Raw genomic sequence first — 22,102 nt, 5'->3', positions numbered from 1 at the left:
ACAGGATGAATTAGATACTCTAGCTTGCTAGACATCGAGATAGCTAATAGATAGCAAATAGATAGCAAGAGCGCCAAACCTGAATGTTAGTTTTTGTATTTGGGTGCAGATAAAGCGCTGGCCATGGCCTCTGGCATTTCCCTTATTCCATGTAAGATCTTTGTTCCAGCTTCAGCAGTTGTTAAAGTGCTATAAAATCAATGAAAATGTATGTATTGTATTGTATTTGGTACAGCCACCCTCATTTCAAGCTCATATAACTCCAGAATCATATCATTTAGGAATTAATTATTTGTATTGAATTTTTATGTCGTCCTAAAAGTCAATATTCTGTGGGTCCTGGAATTTGATTGACCATGACAAAAACCCTGGCACTGGAAGGGACACACCACTTCTTTTTATCTAGCTAGCTATCTGGCTATCGAGCTAGCTACCTAGCTATTTGCTGTCTAGCTGAATATCAAGCTAGCTAGCTATTATCACGATAGCAAGCTAATTATTAGCTAGCCGGATAGCTCAAATATTAGCTAGCTGAATAGCTCAAATAGATAGAAAGCTAGATAGCTATCTATTAGCTAGATATTAGCTGGGTAGCTAGCTCTATCTATTTGAGTCATTACGGGTTGAGTGAACGCTGGCGCGTGTGGCTGCCGCTGCTCACCCACAGAAAAAAAACATATCCTGTTACTGTAAAGTGACCTTGAGAGTTTTCAAAGGCGCTGAGAAATGAAATTGATTATTATTATACGCTATTTATTTATTTGTTATTATTAGCTACCTATTAGTTAGCGAGCTATCTGGCTATCTATAATTAAATTAATTAAATAGAACATTCTTATACCAAAACGTGTATTTTATTCATAAAAAATGGACATATTTTCTACTTTTTGACCATCTACATTTTTTGGAACAACATAAATCATCCCTGATTCACTGCTGATCCTCTCCTCTTTCATTTAGAAGCTTCATGTCACAAAGAGGGTACGGCAAGTGCTGAAACATCTGTCTTTGTGTTGTCATGTTATTTGTTGCAGTGATACCTCGATTTACGAACCCCTTGGCTTACGAACTTTTCGGTTTACGAACGTTACATTTATGACATTTTTACCTTGGCATACAAACTTTTTTCACACACGGAGCTTCCTCAATGAGTGATGTGTCGTTCGCGAACGAGCCCATTCTCACAACAAAATGGCAGTTTTGGTCCTCTATTCCCCGCCCCCAGTCTTCGGTAAAGCCACGTGATTGGTCAAGAACGCAGCAGTGAGGTGAGGTGGTTGAAACATTAAAGAGACAGGCAGACAACAGAGAGAGAGTGAGAAAATGGAGAGAAAACAGTGACATTTGGACTGGTTTCAACTTTGATAGTTCAAAGGCAGAATGTAGACTGCAAGGTTAAAATATCCCATCAATCAGGCTCCACAAACAGCCCGCGCAAGCCATCTGTACACTTGATGCAAAAAGCGATCAACCCAGCTAAACAGAACACAATTGATGAGGAACAAGGTAAAATGATGGCAGAGAAAGCACCTACAAGGCATCATTCGTCAAGATGGTGAAAGAAGGCTACGTTCCTCATCAAGTGTTTCATGCTGATGAAAGCGGCCACTCCATTCCATCAAGCCATCAACGACCATCACAAAGGGCAATAAAACCACTTTATTATGTAGTACACTTTATCTCTTTCATTATAATACCAGAGGATATTTATTATACATAAAATAAGGTATATTTTGTGCAGTTTAAAAGGCTTAGAAAATTAGAAAATTATATTTTATGGGTACCTGGGAACGGATTATTCTCATTTTAATGGTTTCCTATGGGAAATACATTTTTGGAAGACACTCTTTTCGCCGCACACACTCTGTCTGGGAACCAATTGAGCTTGTGAGCCAAGGTATCCCTGTATTTCATTTTTTTTCCTTTTGACTTAAAGATGGCGCCGCGAGAGTGGCTGCCTTTTCAACAGCTCCTGTATTTTGTTTTTCTACTTCTTTCTTTCCTTTCAGAACTTTGCTGCTGTGAAATGTCAATTTTCTCCACTGCCAGACCAATAAAGGTACATCCAATCCAAGAAATGACCTGTGATCAGGTAAATTCCTCATCAGTGCCACGACCTTTGACCCCGTGTCTGCATACGTGCGAGTTCAAGTTACTCTTGTAGGCAAAACCTTTGCCGCAAAGTGAGCACGGGAACAATTTCTCTCCGGTGTGGGTTGCCTTGTGCGCCATCCAAGTCACCTTGTGGACAAATCCTCGGCGGCAAACGGAGCAGCTGTAGGGTTTTTCTCCGCTGTGCGACTGCATGTGCACGTTCAAATTGCTTTTGTGGGAGAATCCTTTCCCGCAGACGGAGCAGGCGAAAGGTTTCTCACCGGTGTGCACCCTCATGTGGGTCACCATGGTGGGCTTTTGCGAGAAGGTCTTGGCGCAAAAGGAGCAGCTGAAGGGTCTTTCGCCCGTGTGAGTCCTCATGTGGGTCACCATGTTGGCTTTCTTGGTGACGCTTTTCCCGCAAACGTGGCAAATCAACACGTGCGCGCTCACGTGCGCGTCCAAGTCCCGCCGCGTCCGGTAACGTTGCCCACAAACCGAGCAGGTCAAATGCCTCTTTGGTTTGCCGTTGTCTGGGCAGTCTGCGGTGCTCCTACAAACTTCTTCTCTGGTGTCACCAAGTGGTGGCGGCGATCCAGGTGGCGCTGGACCGCCACCTGAATCGCAATGACGAAACGGAGACTTGTCAGGTGGTTTGTCTTTTTTGTTTTTGACAACAATGGCAGCTCGTGCCTCCTCCTCTTCCTCCTCGTCTTTAACATGAGAAGATGGCCGACCCTCCGCTTCCAAATGGGAGCTGACGCCTTCAAGTTCTTGGTCATCCATCAGCTGATGGACATCTGCATGTCACAAACAATACAATCACAAAGTGTATTTTAAAGGACAACCGACACCTCCGGACAAGTTGTGTCCATAATTTGTAAAATGGCTTCAAATGACTTCTACTGAGCGTATTTTACAAAGATTCCACCGCATAGAGCTATATTTTACGTTTGAAGACTCGCGCTGAATATTCCGGAAGTCTTGTTTTTGAGTTGGTGATGAGTCCGTACGTCTGGAACGCCCCTGACCCAGAAAGCGACACACAATACATTTTGAGTACATTGTTTGGTCTGAAAACTTCGTGTTGATGACGAAATTAGAAGGAAAACACATAAATAACGCGGTGGTGAATTGTTGTGTGTTGCACCAAGACTACTATTTGATACTAGTTGACAAATTAGCCCATTTCCAACGGAGCTTGGGCGCCATCCTTGTCACTTTCTGGGACACTACACGCTGTCCTTGACGGCTCGAATTGATACGGAAGGACTTCTTTAATCGATGGCAAACATTTATGCTTTCCTCTTCAGAACTATTTGAATCATATTCATAAGTGGATGAGTACCAAGAAAGCGTCTTCTCCCAATCTGAACTCTGTGAAGCCATTGTTTTGATTCTGGAGCAAAGCAGTTTGGGAATGAGCATCATGTCGTGACGTCACGAACAAGGGGGCGAGACTTTCTGAATCTCACCCGTTCCAAGCTCATTTTCTGGCAGTTTTGGGACACTTGAAGTCATTTTTATTGGTGTTTTTCATTTGACTAAAAATATCAGCATGCGTGTTTTGCCTATTTTAGATGCTATCAAACGTTTTTTTCTGGTGTCAGTGAGGAAACAAAAAAAAATGCTGTCGGTTGTCCTTTAATGTTTGCTTTTGGGCGACATTGTACAATCGGAGTTTATTTAGAATGCGGTGGTTCAATTTTCATGGTTAGCTTGAATTTTCGACAACATACCGTCAACGGAAAGCACAACGCGTGTCTTGCTAACAGCCTCCAGTTCTCGTCGTTGTCGCTCGATCTCTTCTCTTTTTCGACAAATAGCCTCCCCACGCGTGATTATTTCATCAGCGGCCGCCACTTGACGCTCCCTTACCAAACCTTTCAACATTTTGATGCTTTTCCCCCCCTTTCGTTCGATTTTCTTTCGCTTATTTTGGTTCCGTTTCAGGGGGAAAGACAAACTTCCGCCTCCCACTGACTTCTTCGTCGGTTGTAGTTTTACAATGCCTCGTATGTGTGCGCCGTGGATCGCGCGGCGTCTATTGGCGATATTTATCAAAACTCGCTCCGGAAGCCGAAGTACAGTTTTTGTCGCGTGTAATTGAAAAGATGAACAATATGAAACGTAAAATATTAATTTTGAAGGTTCGTGTAGAGCAGCGGCGGGCCGTGCATGTCACTCTGAGGCCTTTCGGCAGTGCTACAGCTGCGGGTGTGGTGTGATATTACTATACGTCCACTAGAGGGGGCAGTTGGACAAGGAAATAACTTATGACGAGAGTAACTTGAGAAATGCTATCATTAAATAATAATAAAAAAATAATAAAAATAATAAAAATACAAATAAAAATAAAAAATAGAAAAATAAAAAATAAAAATAAAATAATTAAAAAAATTATAAAAATCAAAAAATAATAATAATATATATATTATATAGTATATTCACGATATAGTCACTCTCTCTCCTCTGGACATGTCCAAACCATCTCAGTCTGGCCTCTCTGACTTTCTCTCCAAAGCCTCTAATATGAGTTGTCCCTCTAATGTACTCATTCCTGATCCTATCCAACCTGGTCACTCCTATATATATATATATATATATATATATATATATATATATATATATATATATATATATATATATATATATATATATATATATATATATGTGTGTGTGTGTGTGTGTGTGTCAATTGACAAAGTTGATTTACCGATGCAATGTTCAAGTCAGTAAACATATTAGCTATCTCGCTAGCAAGCTATCTAGCTAGCTAGCTAGCTATTTGAGTCAGGAAACATATTAGCTATCTAGTCAGCTATTAGCTAGCTTGCATTCTATTAGCTAGCTAGCTATTTGAGTCAGGAAACATATTAGCTATCTGGTTAGTTATTAGCTAGCTAGCTAGCTTTCTATCTTTTTGAGTTGTTCCTGGTTGAGTGAACGCTGGCGCGTGTGGCTGCTGCTGCTCACCCACAGGAAAACCTATCCTGTGACTGTAAAGTGACCTTGAGAGTTTTGAAAGACACTTAATAATAATAATCAGTTTGATTTCTATTATAAAAAAGGCAAATGCTGCCCTCTTGTGGAAAATAAAAAAAACCTTTCCAGTGGCCATGGCCAGCGCTTTATTGGCACCCAAGCATAAGGAAAAAAAAAAAAGAAAAATTCGGGAATGGCGCTCTGCGTCATATTTTCAATTAATGGCAGTGAATAGTTAGCTAGTTATTAGCTATCTAGCATTCTATTAGCTAGCTTTCTATCTTTTTGAGTTACTCCGGGTTGAGTGAACGGTGGCGCGCGTGGCTGCCCCTGCTCACCCACAGAAAAACTGATCCTGTCACTGTAAAGTGACTTTGAGTTTTGAAAAACGCTTAGAAATCAAACGGATTATTATTATAATAAAAAAGGCAAATGCTGCCCTCTTGTTGAAAATAAAAAAAACCTTTCCAGTAGCCATGGCCAGCGCTGTATTGGCACCCAAGCATGACGAAAAAAAAAACAACAACAACAACAAATTTGGGAATGGCACTATACGTCATATTTTCAATTACCAAATATATAATATGAAACAGTCAAATCCGAAAGGGCAACAGAAAAAAAGCATCACCACTACGCGTGACGAAACGCCAAACCGCTGAGCATGGCACATATGTGAACTTTAATAGACATGGAAAATAAACGGGCACCCCAGTCGATTTAAAAGCAACGTTTAGTTGTAAGCGAAACCATCTGGAGCGTCTTTGGGTCCGGCGTGGGATCTCTTGTGTTTCATCATGTTGACCTTCCGCGTGAACCTTTGGCCACAAACGGAGCAGCCAAAAGGTTTCTCACCACTGTGCGTCCTCATGTGCAACACCAGGATGGACTTGAGGTAGAATCTCTTGTCGCAAACGGAACAGCGCAAGGACTTCTCCTCTCGGTGCGTGCGCAGGTGGATGTTCAGGTTGCTCTTGTACGAAAAGCTTTTCCCGCACGCCGAGCAAGAGAAGGACTTCTCTCCGGTGTGCGTGGCCACGTGCGCAATCAGAGCCACTTTCTGCACAAAGCCTTGGCCGCACAGCGAGCAGCGGAAGGGTTTCTCTGTGTTGTGCGACTGCGCGTGCGCGTTCAAGCTGCTCCGGTAAGAGTAGCTTTTGCCGCACACGGCGCAGGCGAACAGCTTCTTGCCGGCGTGGGCGGCGGCGTGAGCGATCAGCGCCACCTTGCGGACGAATTTGGCGCCGCAGATTGAGCAGGCAAAGGGTTTTTCTCCGCTGTGCGTCTGCTCGTGGCGCGTCAGGCTGCACTTGTACGCGTAGGTTTTGCCGCAGATGGAGCAGCCGAATCGGCCTTTGCCCGCCCCTCCGTCAGACAGCTGATCGTCATCCGAGCTGCGGCGACCGAGCGGCGGCGACTCGGAAGGTTGGTCTTCATCGTCGTCGCCCTTCACAACCACGGTCAGCGGGAGCTCATCGTGTTCCTGTTTGACGTCGGCTGGCCGGGCCTCGCCATCCTTGACGTGGGGCGGCTGTGGATCCTCTACTTCCACTTTGACCGGACAAGCAATCGGCTGCTGGGCATCTGCGGCACACCAGGCAAGTCCGGTTCAAAAAATAATATTATAAATAACTCTAAAGTATCGAAGTAGAATAGTATCAAAAGTGGAGGACCATACAGCGTCAATACCAGATGCCCCGAAAGAGAACCCTGTGGAACACCGTAGCTCACAAACTTTTCGCCTCACGCGAGCATATAATCTTGGCTGACAAACTAGTTTTCGGCGGACAAACTAAACCACACAGCGCCACGGTGGCTGGCGGACTAGTTTTCCACACCCAATTTCTTTCAGTGCACTCAGTGCAGATGTAGTTTTTTATCGAATGGAGTACATTTGCAATTATGGGAGCGAAAAAGAGCCCACCACAGGCTAGTGTTAAACTGAAGAGGACACAACAGAAAATGACGGTCCATTTGTGTGACTTAGCGTCCCAGTACGCTAAGTCGACCATTGCTACGTGTGGCTAAGGGTGTTTCCGTGTTGTCTAAGCAATGGTGTCAGGCAATAGAAGAGGTTGAAAAACTTCTGTTGATTTGGATTAACGAAAAAGCAGCTAGCAGGGGACAGTGTGAGTGAGGGTATTATCGCCGAGAAAGCACGGCGACTTCACTCGGATATCATTAAGAGGCAACTACATCAAAGACCATCACAAAGGTCAATAAAACCACTTACAAAAACTGCACTGTTGTACTGTAAATATGGGTTGATGCGATACAGCTACATATATCAATATACCTTTCTGGATATACTTGCACTATGTAGTTTTTTTATGAAACGCTTTTGCACATTTACAGTATACATCTCAGTCTGCCTTTTATTTTACTATGCTTAGAATATCTTGTTTTTCTGGCCTATCACCCCCTCCCCCACCCCACCCCCTTTTTTGTTTGCTGCTGTGGACTGCAAATTTCCCCATTGTGGGACGAATAAAGGTTTTCTGATTCTGATACAGTACAGTTTATTTCTTTCATTACCATACAATAGCACATTTATTATATACAAATAAGGTCTATTTTGTGTCGTTTTAATGCTTATTTAGTAGAAAACGATGTTTTATGGGGACCTGGGAACTGATTATTCTCATTTTAATGGTTTCTTATGGGAAATAAATGTTTGGAAGACGAACTTTTCGCCTTACACACGCTTTCTGGGAACCAATTAAGATCGTGAGCTGAGTCATCCCTGTATTTGTTTTGTTTTGGCCAAGCTTTCTTCCTGACAACCAAGTGCCAAGAGAAAGCGATTGGGCGATCAGGCGCATTAAGCGCCATTTAAGCTAGCTAGCTAATTGTATAGCGTGCGCCTTTGCACAGTACAACCTCAAATATGAACACCGCCAGTAGTGAAACGTTCATATTTCTACCAGTCGATTAAAAAACGCCAAATGTGAGAAAAATCGAAGTAGAAGGCGTGTTTACCTTCGAAGTGCAGTACAATTGGAGTGTTGGAAAGCGCTTCTGGGTGTGTTTGTTTTCCTTCGCTTTCTTCACTTGTGACGCAAACGCTTTCACCGTCAAACTCTTTCCACATTTTCGAGTTGTTGTCATCAAAGCGCTTGCTCAACAGGAAACGGAAGCGTCGCGTTTTTTGATTTTTTGGTCGCCTTGTAATCAAATGGCTACCGTCGCTTGACCGATGACGTGAGGACGTTTCGCTACGCCACTTGCATTTTTGCGGCCTTTTCGACGTTCTACGAATGTTGCACTTGTTCCATTAAATTCAAAAGACTCGGTGATAGATACATCGGTGAAACATCTGTTCAAGCCCATTTAAAATAAAGCTCCAAAAGTCACACTGCGCATGCGTACAAAACAAGTTGTTCTCTTGGAGACCTACGGGACGTCTCAGAGGACAAAACTCGTTCAATAGATTGAAACCTTCGCTTTAAATTGATTGTAGATTAACGTCTCACCACGCTGGTTAATTTTTGCGGCATTCTCGATGTTCTGCGAATACAACGTTTATAGGTATTAAATGAAAATAATAAGTAATGGATGCATCGGTGAAGACATCGCCTTAAAAACTCTAAGTCACACTGCGCATGCGTACAACACAAGCTGTTGTCTTGGAGAACGACTGGACGCCATAGGGGACAAAATTCAATTAAAATTTGACGCGTTCGCTCCAAATTAAACATTAGATTAACGTTTCGCCACGCCGATGGCATTTTTGCGGCCGTTGTACGAATACAACATTTGTGGTGTTAAACTCAAAACAGTCAGTGGTGAAACGTCTGTTCATACCGCCTCAAAAAAGTCACACTGCGGATGCGTACAACACAAGCTTGGAGAACTACGGGAAGCCTTAGGGGACAAAAGTCTTTCATTTTGAAGCGTTCGCTACAAATTACAACAATAATAAATACATTATAAAATAATAATACATATTAATAATAATAATAATAATAATAATAATAATCATCATCATCATCATCATAATAGTAATCTCTCATCTCATTTTCCGTACCGCTTATTCCTCATTAGGGTCACGGGGGTTGCTGGAGCCTATCTCAGCTGTCTTCGGGCACGAGGCGGGGGACACCCCGAATTGGTTGCCAGCCAATCGCAGGGCACACAAAGACATACAACAGTCACTCTCACACTCACACCTAGGGACAATTTGGAGTGGTCAATCTGCCTGCCATGCATGTTTTTGGAGTGTGGGAGGAAACCGGAGGACCCGGAGAAAACCCACACGGGTCCGGGGAGATCATGCAAAGTCCACACAGGGAGGCCGAACCGGGACGCGAACCGGCGACCTCTGCACTGTGAAGCCGGTGTGCTAACAACTCGACTACCGGGCCGAATCGCAAATAGAATGCAATAAATAAAATATAATTATAAATAGAAACAAAAGAGAGCTACACAGAAAACGATTTATTATTATTATTATTATTATTATTATTATTACTTTTTAGCTATCTATTAGCTATCTGTTAGCTGGCTGGCTATCTAACTCGCTAGCTATTCGATGTCTGGCTAGCTATCTATTAGCTACATGGCTGTCTGGCTATCTCGCTAGCTTTCGATGTATTTGAGTTACTTCCGGGTTGAGTGAACGCTGGCGCGTGTGGCTGCCGCTGCTCACCCACAAAAAAAAAAACATCCTGTGACTGCAAAGTGACCTTGAGAGTTTTGAAAGGCGCTTAGAAATTAAATGGATTATTATTATTACAAAGAACATGCAGTCAGAGCAAAGTTGAACAAGAGTACAATATAATAAATTCCCATTTGCTGTCGACTTAAGATGACATCACCATTTTTCCCATTGTTTTGATTTCAAGATGGCGCCGCAGTGTTCAGAGCTCAATTTCAGAAAAATGCCGATTCGTGATTGGTCAGTACCTGAGCAACTGCGGTATTGTCCCTTTGTCATAAAAAAATCAGGGGAAAAAGATTCTGCTAGTCACTAGCCAATCGTAGTTTGCAAATACTCCCCTGATAGTGATAAGCGCATACTGGCCAGAGTTAGCACACTTATCTTATGTGGGAAAAAATGTGAGCTGCATAAGCAATTATATGGTTGTGTTGATTTCATCGCACTTTTGTGAACCCAAAATGGCGGATCGAGGAGAAGAAATGGATCTGCTTGCAGATGTCAACTTTTTTTATTCTGAAAAACCACTCATCTCATTCAAATGTCACAACCGGGCTTTTACAATTTGCCCAGTGGGATGGAAAACAGGGTGAAATACATATTTCGCCAGTTAATATTCATGCAAAATAGGAGAGGAGAAGGCGGAGTTTGTGGATGCGTCATGTCACAGGTGTCCAAGTCGAGGTCCAGGGGCCAAATCTGGCCCGCCAGATTATTTTATTTGGCCGGCGAAAGCAGATCAAACTTGTGCAATTCCATGCTTGTCTATAAAGCTAGCTAGCTAGCTCTTTTTATTCAGTTAGCTGGCTAATCCCATTGATTACAGGTGTCCAAGTCAAAGCCCGGGGGCCAAATCTGGCCCTCCACATTATTTTATTCGGTCCGACAAAGCATATCAAACTTGAGCAATTCCATTCTCGTCTATCAAGCTAGCTAGCTAGCTCTCTTTCTATTCAGCTAGCTTGCTAAAGCCCTTGGTTACAGGTGTCAAAGTCAAAGCACAGGGACCAAATTTGGCCTGCCAAAGCAGCTCAAACTTGTGCAATTCCATGCTCATCTATCAAGCTAGCTCGCTAGCCCCTTTTCTATTCAGCTAGCTGGCTAATCCCTTACATCACAGGTGACCAAATCAAAGCCCAGGGGCCAAATCTGGCCCATCACATTATTTTATTCGGCTCGCCAAAGCAGATCAAACTTGTGAAATTCAACGCTCATCTATCAAGCTAGCTAGCTAGCTCTTTTTATTCGGCTGGCTGGCTAATGCCTGACATCACAGTTGTCCAAGTTGAGGTCCGGGGGCCAAATCTGGCCCGCCAAAACAGATCAAACTTGTGCAATTCCATGCTCATCTATCAAGCTAGCTAGCTCTCTTTTTATTCAGCTAGCTGGCTAATGCCTGACATGTGTCAAAGTCAAGGCCTGCAGTATGATGAAAAGGACAAGATGTCCCATTTCTAATCCACGGGGAATCCATTTGTCCCCCGACTCAGCAGTGTCCCCACATGTGCGTGGTCAAACTGTTCTTATGTGCGTAGCTTTTACCGCAAACGGTGCAAGCAAAGGGTTTCTCCCCCGTGTGCGTCCTCATGTGGGTGGCCAGGTGCGCCTTTTGGGAGAAGGCGCGCCGGCACGTCGGGCAGCCAAAGGGTTTCTCCCCTGTGTGCGTCCTCATGTGCAGGTTGAGGTAATGCTTGGACGCAAAGGTTTTGCCGCACGCCGAGCAGCGGTAGGGTTTCTCGCCGGTGTGGATCCTGGCGTGCGTGATGACATGCGAGCGGTGCGAGAAGGTCTTGCTGCAGAAGGCGCAGCCGAAGGGTTTTTCCCCGGTGTGCGTCCTCATGTGTGCGCTGACGTAATCCCGGGACGAGAAGGTTTTGCTGCAGAGGGAGCAGCCGTAGGGTTTCTCTCCCGTGTGCGTTCGCATGTGTCGGATGATTTTCTCCTTGGGGACATTTTTAGCGCAGACGGAGCAGACGACGTGTTTCTTTTTGGCGCCGAGGGACTTTTGCTGCTTCCTGCGGCGAGCTGTTTTTGGCTCGGAAGCTTTCAGCGGCGGGAATTCCACCTCGTCGCTGTCCGACAACGGAGCCAGCAGGGGGTCCGGTGGCGGTTCTTCGCTTGGACTTTGTTGCAGGAGCTGCGACCACTCGCCCGGTTTGTCTTGGACATCTTCAGTCTTCATCACCATGACAGGAAGTGGCACCCCCTCCTCTTCCTCCTTGACGCCGGCCGGCGGCGGGTCCTCGTCGCGGCAAACTTGCTCCTGCCGGACACCTGCAGGAGTTTGTGTTACTTCCGGGTTGAGTGAACGCTGGCGCGTGTGGCTGCCACTGCTAATCCAGACAAACTGATCCTGTGACTGTAAAGTGACCTTGAGAGTTTTGAAAGGCGCTTAGAAATAAAATGTATTATTATTATTATTATTATTACTAACTCTTAGCTAACGAGCTAGCTTTCTATCTATTTGAGCTACTTCCGGGTTGAGTGGTTATTAGCTAAATCTTAGCTAGCTAGCTTTCTATCTATTTGAGTTACTTCCGGGTTGATTGAACGGTGGCGCGTGTGGCTGCCGCTGCTCACCCGCAGAAAAACTTATCCTGTGACTGTAAAGTGACCTTGAGAGTTTTGAAAGGCGCTTAGAAATCAAATGTATTGTTATTATTATTATTCTTATTATTATTATTATTATTATTATTAACTCTTAGCTAGCTAGCTAGATTTCTATTTGAGTTACTTCCGGGTTGAGTGATTATTAGCTAACTCTTAGCTAGCTAGCTAGCTTTCTATCTATTTGAGTTACTTCCGGGTTGAGTGATTATTAGCTAATTCTTAGCTAGCTAGATAGCTTTCTATCTATGTGAGTTACTTCCGGGTTGGCTGCCACTGCTCACCCACAGAAAAACTGATCCTGTGACTGTAAAGTGACCTTAAGAGTTTTGAAAGGCGCTTAGAAATCAAATGTATCGTTATTATTATTACAAACGTGACCCAAGTCAAAAACAACGCCGAGTTTGTAGTAAGCCCCTCCTGCATCAAGTAAGCGCAGCGTCGCCGTGGAGACGGCGGCCATTGTTTTCAAGCGTTGGAGCAACGTGTTCCAGTCGGGCACTTACTCGGACGACCCAAGTGGGTGACGTCAACCTCCTCTTGTTCCTCTTTGATGCCAAAGGCCAGAAGATCGTCTGCCTCCTCTTTAACACCAAGAGGCGCCGATTCTTCTTGACGAGCGCTTCTCTGCCACATGTCTGCCAAAAAGAAAATGGCAGCCAACTTTTTCTTGATCCTCTATTCCCCGCCCCCAGTCTTGGTTAACGCCACACGTGATTGATCAAGAACGCAGCAGTGAGGGGGGTGGGGTTAAACCTTAAAGAGACAGGCAGACGACAGAGAGAGAGTGAGAAACTGGATAGAAAACAGTGAAATGTGGACTTGTTTCAACGTTGATAGTTCAAAAGCAGAGTGTAGAGTGCAAGGTTAAAATACCCCATCCATCAGACTCCACAAATAACCCGCACAAGCCATCTGTACACTTGATGCAAAAAGCTATCAACCCAGTTAAACAGAACATAATTGATGAGGAACTAGGTAAAATTATCGCAGAGAAAGCACCTCCAAGGGATCATTCCCCAAGATGGTGAAAGAAAAAGGCTACGTTCCTCATCAAGTGTTTAATGCGGATGAAAGCGGCCACTCCATTCCATCAAGCCATCAACGACCATCACAAAGGTCAATAAAATGACTTTATTAGACAGTACAGTTTATTTCTTTAATTATAATAACATAGCACATTTATTATACATAAAATAAGGTATATTTTGTGTAGTTTTAAGTCTTATTTACTAGAAAATAATGTTTTATGGGGATCTGGGAGCGAATTACTTTCAATTTAATGGTTTCCTATGGGAAATGAATGTTTGGGATACACACTTTTTGCCTTACACACTCTGTCTGGGAACCAATTAAGTTCTTAAGCCAAGGTATCACTGTAGAGGAAAATGAAACGATCAGCCGGGGTCATGAGGGTCGTCAATTTATCAATGCAAGATTGCATATTAAATATTTGCTACATAATGATACAAATACCACTTATGATTTTTATAGACGTTTTCACCAACTTTGGTCATCTCCCATCAGGTCTCATTCAAGTTGGTTGGTTTAGTACAGTGATACCTCATCTTATGAACAGTTTAGCTAAAAAAACTTTGCGCCTTACGAACATTAAATTTGCGAGAATATAATCTTGGCATACGAACTAGTTTTTGGCGGACCAACAAAAACACACAGTGGCTGGCGGACTAGTTTTCTTGGTACTTTTGCTATTATGGCAGCAAAAAAGACCCCACCACAGGCTAGTGTTAAGCCGAAGAAGAAACAAAAGAAAATGACGGTCGAGTATAATAATAATAATAATAATAATAATAATAATAATAATAATAATAATAATAATAATAATAATAATAATAATAAGTGTCCCAGTAATAGCAAAAGATGGCGCCCAAGCTCTTGGAAATGGGCTGATTTGTCTGCTGGGAATTTGCGTCAGTGAATATCAAATAGTTGTCTTGGTGCAACACACGAGGATTCACCATCGCGTTATTTATGTGTTTTCCTTCTAATTTCGCCATCAACACGGATCAACACGAAGTTTTCAGACCAAACAAAGCAACCAAAATGCATTGTGTCGCTTTCTCAGTCAGGGGCGTTCCTGGATTTGGTGCACATGGATCAAAATTAAACGACTTGATTATACAGTAGTTTATTTCTTTAATTACAATCCAATAGCACATTTGTTATACAGAAAATAAAGTATATTTTGTGTAGTTTTAAGGCTTATCAAGTAGAACATTATGTTTTATGGGGACTTGGGAACTGATTATTCTCATTTGAATGGTTTCTCATGGGAAATAAATGTTTGGAAGACACACTACAATCCAATAGGATATTTATTACACATAAAATACGGTATATTTTGTGTAGTTTTAAGGCTTATCAAGTAGAAAATTATGTTTTATGGGGACCTGGTAACGGATTATTCTCATTTGAATGGTCTCTTATGGGAAATAAATGTTTGGAAGATGAACCTTTTGCCTGACACACATTTTCTTGGAACTAATTAAGTTTGTAAACTGAGGTATCACTGTATCACTTGGGTGGGAAAAAATAGCAGAATTCCGCTCAATAGCGGACATCTGGGATCCCTGCCACTTGGACTTTTAGAAGCCATTAGACAAAGCGATAGAGAGTGAAGACAAGCACTGGGTGGGCAAGAGGTCCTTCCAGATGACTGGCAAACTCCAGCGAACATAATCAGAGACACAGGTCGGAAAGTTCTTGGTGTGTCGAGTGGAAGAAAGGTAGATAAGGAGACTTGGTGGTGGAATGGGGAGGTGCAGGAGTGTATACAGAGAAAGAGGTTAGGAAAGAAGTGGGACAGTGAGAGGACGGACGAGAGTAGACAGAAGTACAAGGAGATGTAGTGCACGGTTAAAGTAAAGGTGGTAAAGGCCAAACAAGAGGCCAATGATGACTTGTATGCTCGGCTGGACAGTAAGGAAGGTGAGACTGATCTTTGCAGGCTGGCGAGACAGAGAGAAAAAGATGGTAAGGACCTGCAGCAGATTCGGGTAATTAAGGATAGAGATGGCAATGTATTAACAGGAGCCAGTAGTGTGATGGCAAGATGGAAAGAGTACTTTGAAGAATTGATGAATGAGGAAAATGACAAGGAACAAAGAGTAGAAGACGTGACGGGTGTGGACCAAGACGTAGCAAGCATTAGCAAGGATGAAGTGAGGAGGGCACTGAAGAGGATGAAGGGGGGAAAGGCACTTGGGCTTGATGATTTACCAATCGAGGTATGGAAGTGTCTTGGAGAGGTGGCGGTGGTGTTCCTGACTGGGTTATTCAACAAGATCTTAGATGGTGAACAGATGCCTGAAGAATGGAGACGAAGTGTACTCGTGCCCATTTTTAAGAACAAAGGAGATGTGCAGAGTTGTACTAATTACAGAGGAATAAAGTTGATGAGCCATACAATGAAACTCTGGGAAAGAGTAGTTGAAGCTAGACTAAGAGCAGAAGTGAACATTTGTGAGCAGCAGTATGTCTTTGTAGATCTGGAGAAAGCGTATGACAGGGTGCCCAGAGAAGAGCTGTGGCATTGCATGAGGAAGTCTGGAGTGACGGAAAAGTATGTTAGAGTGGTACAAGACATGTATCATGACTGTAGGACAGTTGTGAGGTGTGCTGTCGGTGGGACGGAGGAATTCAAGGTAGAGGTGGAACTCCACCAGGGGTCAGCTCTGAGCCCTTTCTTGTTTGCTATGGTGATGGACAGGCTGACAGACGATATTAGACAAGAATCTCCTTCGACCATGATATTTGCAGATGACATTGTGATCTGTAGCGAGAACAGGGAACAGGTGGCGGAGAAACTAGAGCTGAGGAGATATGCCCTGGAAAGGAGATCAGTCGCAGCAAGACGGAATATATGTGTGTGAATGAGAGGGATGCAAGTGCAAGAGTGATGCTACCGGGAGAAGAGATAAAGAAGGTGGAAGATTTTAAGTACTTGGGCTCAACTGTCCAAAGCAATGGAGAGTGTGGAAAAGAGGTGAAGAAGCGTGTGCAGGCAGGCTGGAGCGGCTGGAGAAAAATCAAAGTCAAAGTCAGCTTTATTGTCAAATATGCTAATATTTATATATGTTATTATATATATTATATATTTATATATGTAATATTTATATATATATATGTCAGGTGTGATGTGTGATAGAAGGGTTTCAGCTAGGATGAAAGGAAAAGTGTCTAAAACCGTGGTGAGACCAGCCATGATGTTTGGACTGGAGACAGTGCCACTGAAGAAAAGACAGGAAGCTGAGCTGAAGGAAGCAGAGCTGAAGATGTTGAGGTTCTCTTTGGGAGTGACCAGGTTGGATAGCATCAGGAATGAGTACATTAGAGGGACAAATCATATTAGAGGCTTTGGAGAGAAAGTCAGAGAGGCCAGACTGAGATGGTTTGGACATGTCCAGAGGAGAGAGAGCGACTATATCGGGAGAGGATGCTGAGCCTTGAACTGCCAGGCAGGAGACTGAGAGGAAGACAGAAGAGGAGGTTTATGGATGTCGTCAAAGAGGACATGAAGGTAGCTGGCGTGAGAGAAGAGGATGCACAAAACCGTGTTAGATGGAGGACATTGATTCGTTGTGGCGACCCCTGAGGTGAAAAGCCGAAAGGAAAAGAAGAAGAAGATAAAAAGTAGTGACAGTAAAAAAAACATTTGTCAGCGTATCAAACGTCCCGTCACTTGATTGACATACAGGGCAACCATTCAGATGACAACTGAATTTTTACCTTTAAGTCGCCATGCATGCGAAAACAACGGCATAAATTTACAAATGAACTGTACAGTAAACAGTTTTGTATACTTTCCAGGTACAGTTATACAGTAATAAAAATCAATAATATGAAATATAAAATGATAAAAATGACACTAAACGCGATAAAACGTATAAATGATGTGTAAACAGTTTGCTATCTAATAGTATTTAATAGAAAACATTGCTTAAAAACAACAGATTGACATCGTATTAACTATCCTGTCGTGTAAACGTCACATCGGCCATTTTGAATGGATTTCGACTTACGACCGCTTGGCTTACGACTAATTTGTCAGAACGGAACCCGGTCATAACTCAGATGTTACCTGTATATGTATGTATATGAGTATATATGTAAATGAGCACGTTTTAGAATAGTAGACTAGATCAAATCCACTTACCCTGCACTTCTCCCGTTTGGCAAACCCTGTGCGGGGTCTTTTGGTTGGGAGCAGCGCGCCTCTTCCGTCTGTTGCTGAGGATTCCTCCCGCTTTTAAGCGGTTTTTCAGTCTTCAACCTTCAGTCCAAACTCTCTCATAATGGATTCCTATATTTCAAAACAATCTTTTTCAAAATGAGCACTACAAATAAATGAATTCTTGGTGGCCTTCCACCCTGCTTTGGTTCGTTGGGACTTCTCTTTCCCATTCCGCCCAAATGGCTGCTTTGTCCTCTGGGAATTTGTGTAAACTTACACCATCTTTTTTGCGTTTTACGGCAAATGGCTGCTACACAACGATTCACCATCACGTTACTGATGAGGTTTCCCTACTAATTTTGCGCTCCACGCGCTGTTTTCAGACGAAACAAAGTAGCAAAAAATGCACTCGAAAACTTGTGTGTATCGCTTTCTCGCTCAAGCCACAAAGTCGCAAACATAAACAACGTTAGAGGCACGTCACTTCCGGGATCGTCATCAACTCGAAAACAAGACTGCATGAATATTCATCGCGAATTTTAAAAAGTAAAAAGTTATATGCGGTGGAATCTTTGTAAAATGCGGTCAGTAGAACTTATTTGAAGTGATTTTACAAATTATGGGCGCAACTATGTCGGGAGTTGTATGTTGTCCTTTATATAAATAATAAATAAAATATAAATAAATAACGAATTGAAAATATTGCTGCAATAGGGACAATATAACAATGTCATATCTGAGGAATGTCAATAAAACATTTCTAATAAGATGAGCAATAATAAATTCGACGTTTTGCATGCAAAGCTGGTCGTCCAATGTAGTCACAGGCGGTGCATTCTGGGTAATACGACACACATAGTGATCGCGAGCTTTTCAAAGATACTTTTCCTAAATTGAAGACTTTAACAAATTTTCTTCATGTTTTCATTGAAGCGATAACACGATATCGACGTCAAAATGGTTGGTGACACTAACTTCCGCCTTTCTTCTTTCGGTGGTGGTTGAAAAGCATCCAGTGCTATCTGTCATGGCGCGTCCGCCATCTAGCGGTGAACGCCGAGAAAGAAAACTGCCCAGAAAAGAAACAAGAATGATGCAGTTCAGAGTCCAAATAAAATGAGAATACATTCTATAATGTGCCAAATTATTATTATTTTTGCTGAAAAAAATTGCTGCTCCATTTATATTTGTATAATAAAAGCATTATTTTATCGAAAAAGTAATGAGAGCGATAGTTAACGCTCACATACTGGATGAAAATAATACAGATGTATCTTGTTTGTTTTATTGTTAATATAATATTTAGTCAGGCAAAAAACACGTTTGAATTTCTTTTTTTTAAATAGCGCACATAGAGTCGAACTTTTATGTTATGTTGACGACTGTCTTCAATCCCGCCGCAAGGTGGCAGTCAGGCTAAATCTGTCACTCAAAGCACCATCGAAGAAGCGAGAAGAAGAGACGAGACGAAAATGAGCTCAAAGATCGTTAGTTGAAATCGATTGATGAGAATATTCACATTTGACTTTATTTATCTATTTTTGGAAACGTTGTTGTTATTTGCGGCAGAAATAAAGATTCATCTCTGACGTCATGACGTCACGCGAGGAAAACGAACGCCAGCAGAAGCGAATGGAAGCTGTTGGCCAAAATCCCGAACGGATGTCCCACAAAGGTGTGTCCACGACTTTTCATTTTTACCGTCGCAATTCACGAATAAAGGGAATCGTCGTGTTAGCAAAAAATAACAACAATAGCTGGGTTTCCTGTCCGTGCAGTTTTAGTTGTAGTTTTTAGAGAACAGAAAACCCCAAAGCGTCCATTTTATTGTAGTGGAACTGTTAATTTTTTTTGTCCACGGAGTACGCCGTTGACAAACGAGAACCGCAACAAGACTGTTGCGAACTGTCTCGACAGTCAAACCTCGGTTTTCGACCATAAACCTGTTTTAAAAACGATTTGGTCGAAAACCGAAAAACTTCCCATTATTATCAATACAATCAATGCTTTTTTTTTATGTTATCGTGATTGAACGTCGATTCACAATGGAAAGCTATACGAGGATAACGCGTCAGTCACAATGAGACGTGACACCAGGAAGTGACGTCAAAGGAAGGAGTGCGGGGAGTTGAGTGGTGCATTCAGGTGCGCTCAGTTTCATTGACAACCCAATTTCGCTCGTAAACTGAGGCGTAAGAAAACCGAAATGTTTGGTTGAAAACTGAATTGGACGAGAACCGAGACGCTGGAAAAGCAACGTATGCTTGTATGTAAAAACCGTGCAACACCCCAGGATGTGAGGTACGCAACAACTAACACAAAGGTCCAAAATAATAATAATAATAATAATAATAATAATAATAATAATAATAATAATAATAATAATAATAATAATAATCCATTTCATTTATTTATTATTTCAAAACTCTCAATGTCACTTTACAGTCACATGATACGTTTTTTCCTGTGGGTGAGCAGCAGCAGCCACACGCGCCAGCGTTCACTCAACCCGGAAGTAACTCAAATAGATAGAAAGCTCGCTAGCTAATAGGTAGCATCAAGGCTCAGCCTCAAAGTCCTCATCTCTGCATTTGCGTAAATATTGTCTTTAAAATAAATAAATACATTTAAAAATACATAAATAGATACATAAATACATATACAGGTAACATCCGAATTACGACCAGCTGGACTTACGACAACCTTTACTTACGACCACGACCTCCAGACCCTATTTTTATTATTTTAACTCTACGCCCGGCTAGCAGGCCGGCAATGCGTACGCCAATTTTGGCCAGCCAACCAGCATGTCACACACTCGCACAGCAATCGACTGTGTGATGGCACCAGAGGGGGGTGAGTTTGCCAGTCATGTAGCCTCCGAGTCTATTCAACATGGTGAATGGATTTCGACTTACGACCGTTTGGTCGGAATTGAACTCGGATGTTACCTGTATGAATAAATACATATATAAATAAATAGATAAAGATATATGCAGAAATAACATATACAAGTTTGTTTTTGTCCCCCAGATGTCCGTCACCCGAGGGGTCATCAGGACCAGCTCTCCTTCCGGCCGCCCACCATTAAAGAGGAGGCAGAGAATCGGCGATTTTGCGACAAGGGAGAGGAAGCGGGGGCTTGGCAGCCCCCCGACATTAAAGTAGAAATGGCGGAGGTGGACATCAGCAAGTTTCTCCCTCCGGCGGGAGCGTCCGCCAAGAGCGAGCAATGCCGCGACCTTTCGCCCCAGAGGTCACCTGCGGCGACCCCCCCGGACAGCCACCTGGCTCCGCTGTCGGACAGCGACAACATGGACGAGACGAGCGATTCCGACTGGTCAAAAGAGGAGGCGACTTTGAAGGTCAAAGGTCGTCGTCGTCAGCGGCGGCGCTTTTGCTGTTCCGTTTGCGGCCAAAGATTCCTGAAGGAAAAACATTTGAGCAGACACGCCCGAAAGCACACCGGAGAAATGTTTCGTTGCGCCACTTGCTTCAAAGGTTTCCTCTATAAGCAGACCTTGACCAATCACGTGAAGACGCACGCGGGAGAACAACCCGCCGCCGGCTCGGCTTGGGCCAAAGGCTTCGTTCAAAAAGCAAATCCGGAAGGAGCCGGCGCGTTGGTATTGCCGGCGATTCCCCACGTCGCTTCACCCGAATCGGAGCTTTTGGCCGACCCCTCGCTCCACTTCTCGTTTGACCACTCGTTCGACTCCTCGGCCGAGATGTTGGTTCAGACGTTGGCTCAGACGTCCGACCTTTCGCCGGGCGCACGGGAAGCGTCGGGTGACGCGTTGCCGCGGCAACCCCGGCGTCTGGTTCGCCTGACGGTGGAACAAAAAAAGGAGATCATCGCCGAGCACGAAAGCGGCGTGCGGGTGTCCGATCTGGTCACGCAGTTCGGCTTACCCAAATCGACGGTGTGCACCATCCTGAGAAAGAAAGCGGCCCTCAAAATGGCCGACGTGGCCAAAGGGGTGACGGTCCTCAGCAAACAGCGGCCGCAGATTCTGGAATACGTGGAGAAACTTTTGCTGCTGTGGGTCAACGAACGAGAACTGGCCGGCGCGGGCGTCACCGCGCTGGGCGTCATCCAGAAAGCGAAGGCGCTGCACGCCGATTTGACGGGGGCGGCGGCGGCGACGACGGCGAACATTTCCAAGCCAGTCGCGGCTGGTTCAACAACTTCAGCAAGCGTAGCGGCATCCGCAGCGTCCGGCACGACCAGGACGTCGCCAGTCTGAACCGGGCGGCCGCCGAGGCCTTCGCCGTCGACTTCCAAAGCTTGACGCAAATGCGAGGCTACCTCCCCGCGCAGGTGTTCAACTGCGGCGAAGCGACGCTCTTCTGGAGGAAAATGCCCAAGCGGACTCGTCTGGCCAAGGAGGAGAAAGCGCGGCCGGGTCACAAGCCCATGAAGGACAAACTGAACCTCTTGCTGTGCGCCAACGCCAGCGGTCATTGTCAAGTGCGGCCGCTTTTGGTGTACCACTCGGAGAACCCGCGGGCCTTCAAGAGCCACCACGTGGTCAAGTCCGAGCTGCCCGTCATGTGGAGGTCCAACG

General features: G+C 43.9%; 3 protein-coding genes across 3 annotated transcripts; 1 reads left to right on the top strand and 2 right to left on the bottom strand.

The window, feature by feature from the left end:
- Positions 1-1,755: 1,755 nt before the first annotated feature.
- LOC148899774 (uncharacterized) lies at positions 1,756-4,078 on the bottom strand. Its single transcript, XM_088995316.1, has 2 exons — positions 3,834-4,078; positions 1,756-2,894 (listed from the first exon to the last, which is right to left on the bottom strand). The coding sequence occupies exons 1-2, from the start codon at positions 3,985-3,987 to the stop codon at positions 2,089-2,091; spliced, it is 960 nt and encodes a 319-aa protein (XP_088851442.1). The 5' UTR covers positions 3,988-4,078; the 3' UTR covers positions 1,756-2,088.
- Positions 4,079-5,615: 1,537 nt separating this feature from the next.
- LOC148899773 (uncharacterized) lies at positions 5,616-18,484 on the bottom strand. The gene is made up of 6 exons (XM_088994146.1): positions 17,517-18,484; positions 12,847-13,096; positions 11,225-12,007; positions 9,982-10,003; positions 8,056-8,351; positions 5,616-6,660 (listed from the first exon to the last, which is right to left on the bottom strand). The coding sequence occupies exons 2-6, from the start codon at positions 12,974-12,976 to the stop codon at positions 5,810-5,812; spliced, it is 2,082 nt and encodes a 693-aa protein (XP_088850272.1). The 5' UTR covers positions 12,977-13,096; positions 17,517-18,484; the 3' UTR covers positions 5,616-5,809.
- A 504-nt stretch (positions 18,485-18,988) lies between these two features.
- Positions 18,989-21,781, top strand: LOC148899772 (uncharacterized). The gene is made up of 2 exons (XM_088995286.1): positions 18,989-19,209; positions 20,568-21,781. Exons 1-2 carry the CDS (start codon positions 19,128-19,130, stop codon positions 21,779-21,781), a joined length of 1,296 nt encoding a protein of 431 aa, XP_088851412.1. The 5' UTR covers positions 18,989-19,127.
- The last annotated feature ends 321 nt before the right edge of the window (positions 21,782-22,102 follow it).

This window comes from Hippocampus bargibanti, linkage group LG04, assembly GCF_051943395.1.
Source record: "Hippocampus bargibanti isolate YZ-2025 linkage group LG04, ASM5194339v1, whole genome shotgun sequence".
NCBI classification, from domain to species: Eukaryota; Metazoa; Chordata; class Actinopteri; order Syngnathiformes; family Syngnathidae; genus Hippocampus; species Hippocampus bargibanti.
Note: the sequence above shows the minus strand (reverse complement) of the source record. Positions and strands in the feature narration are given on the sequence as shown.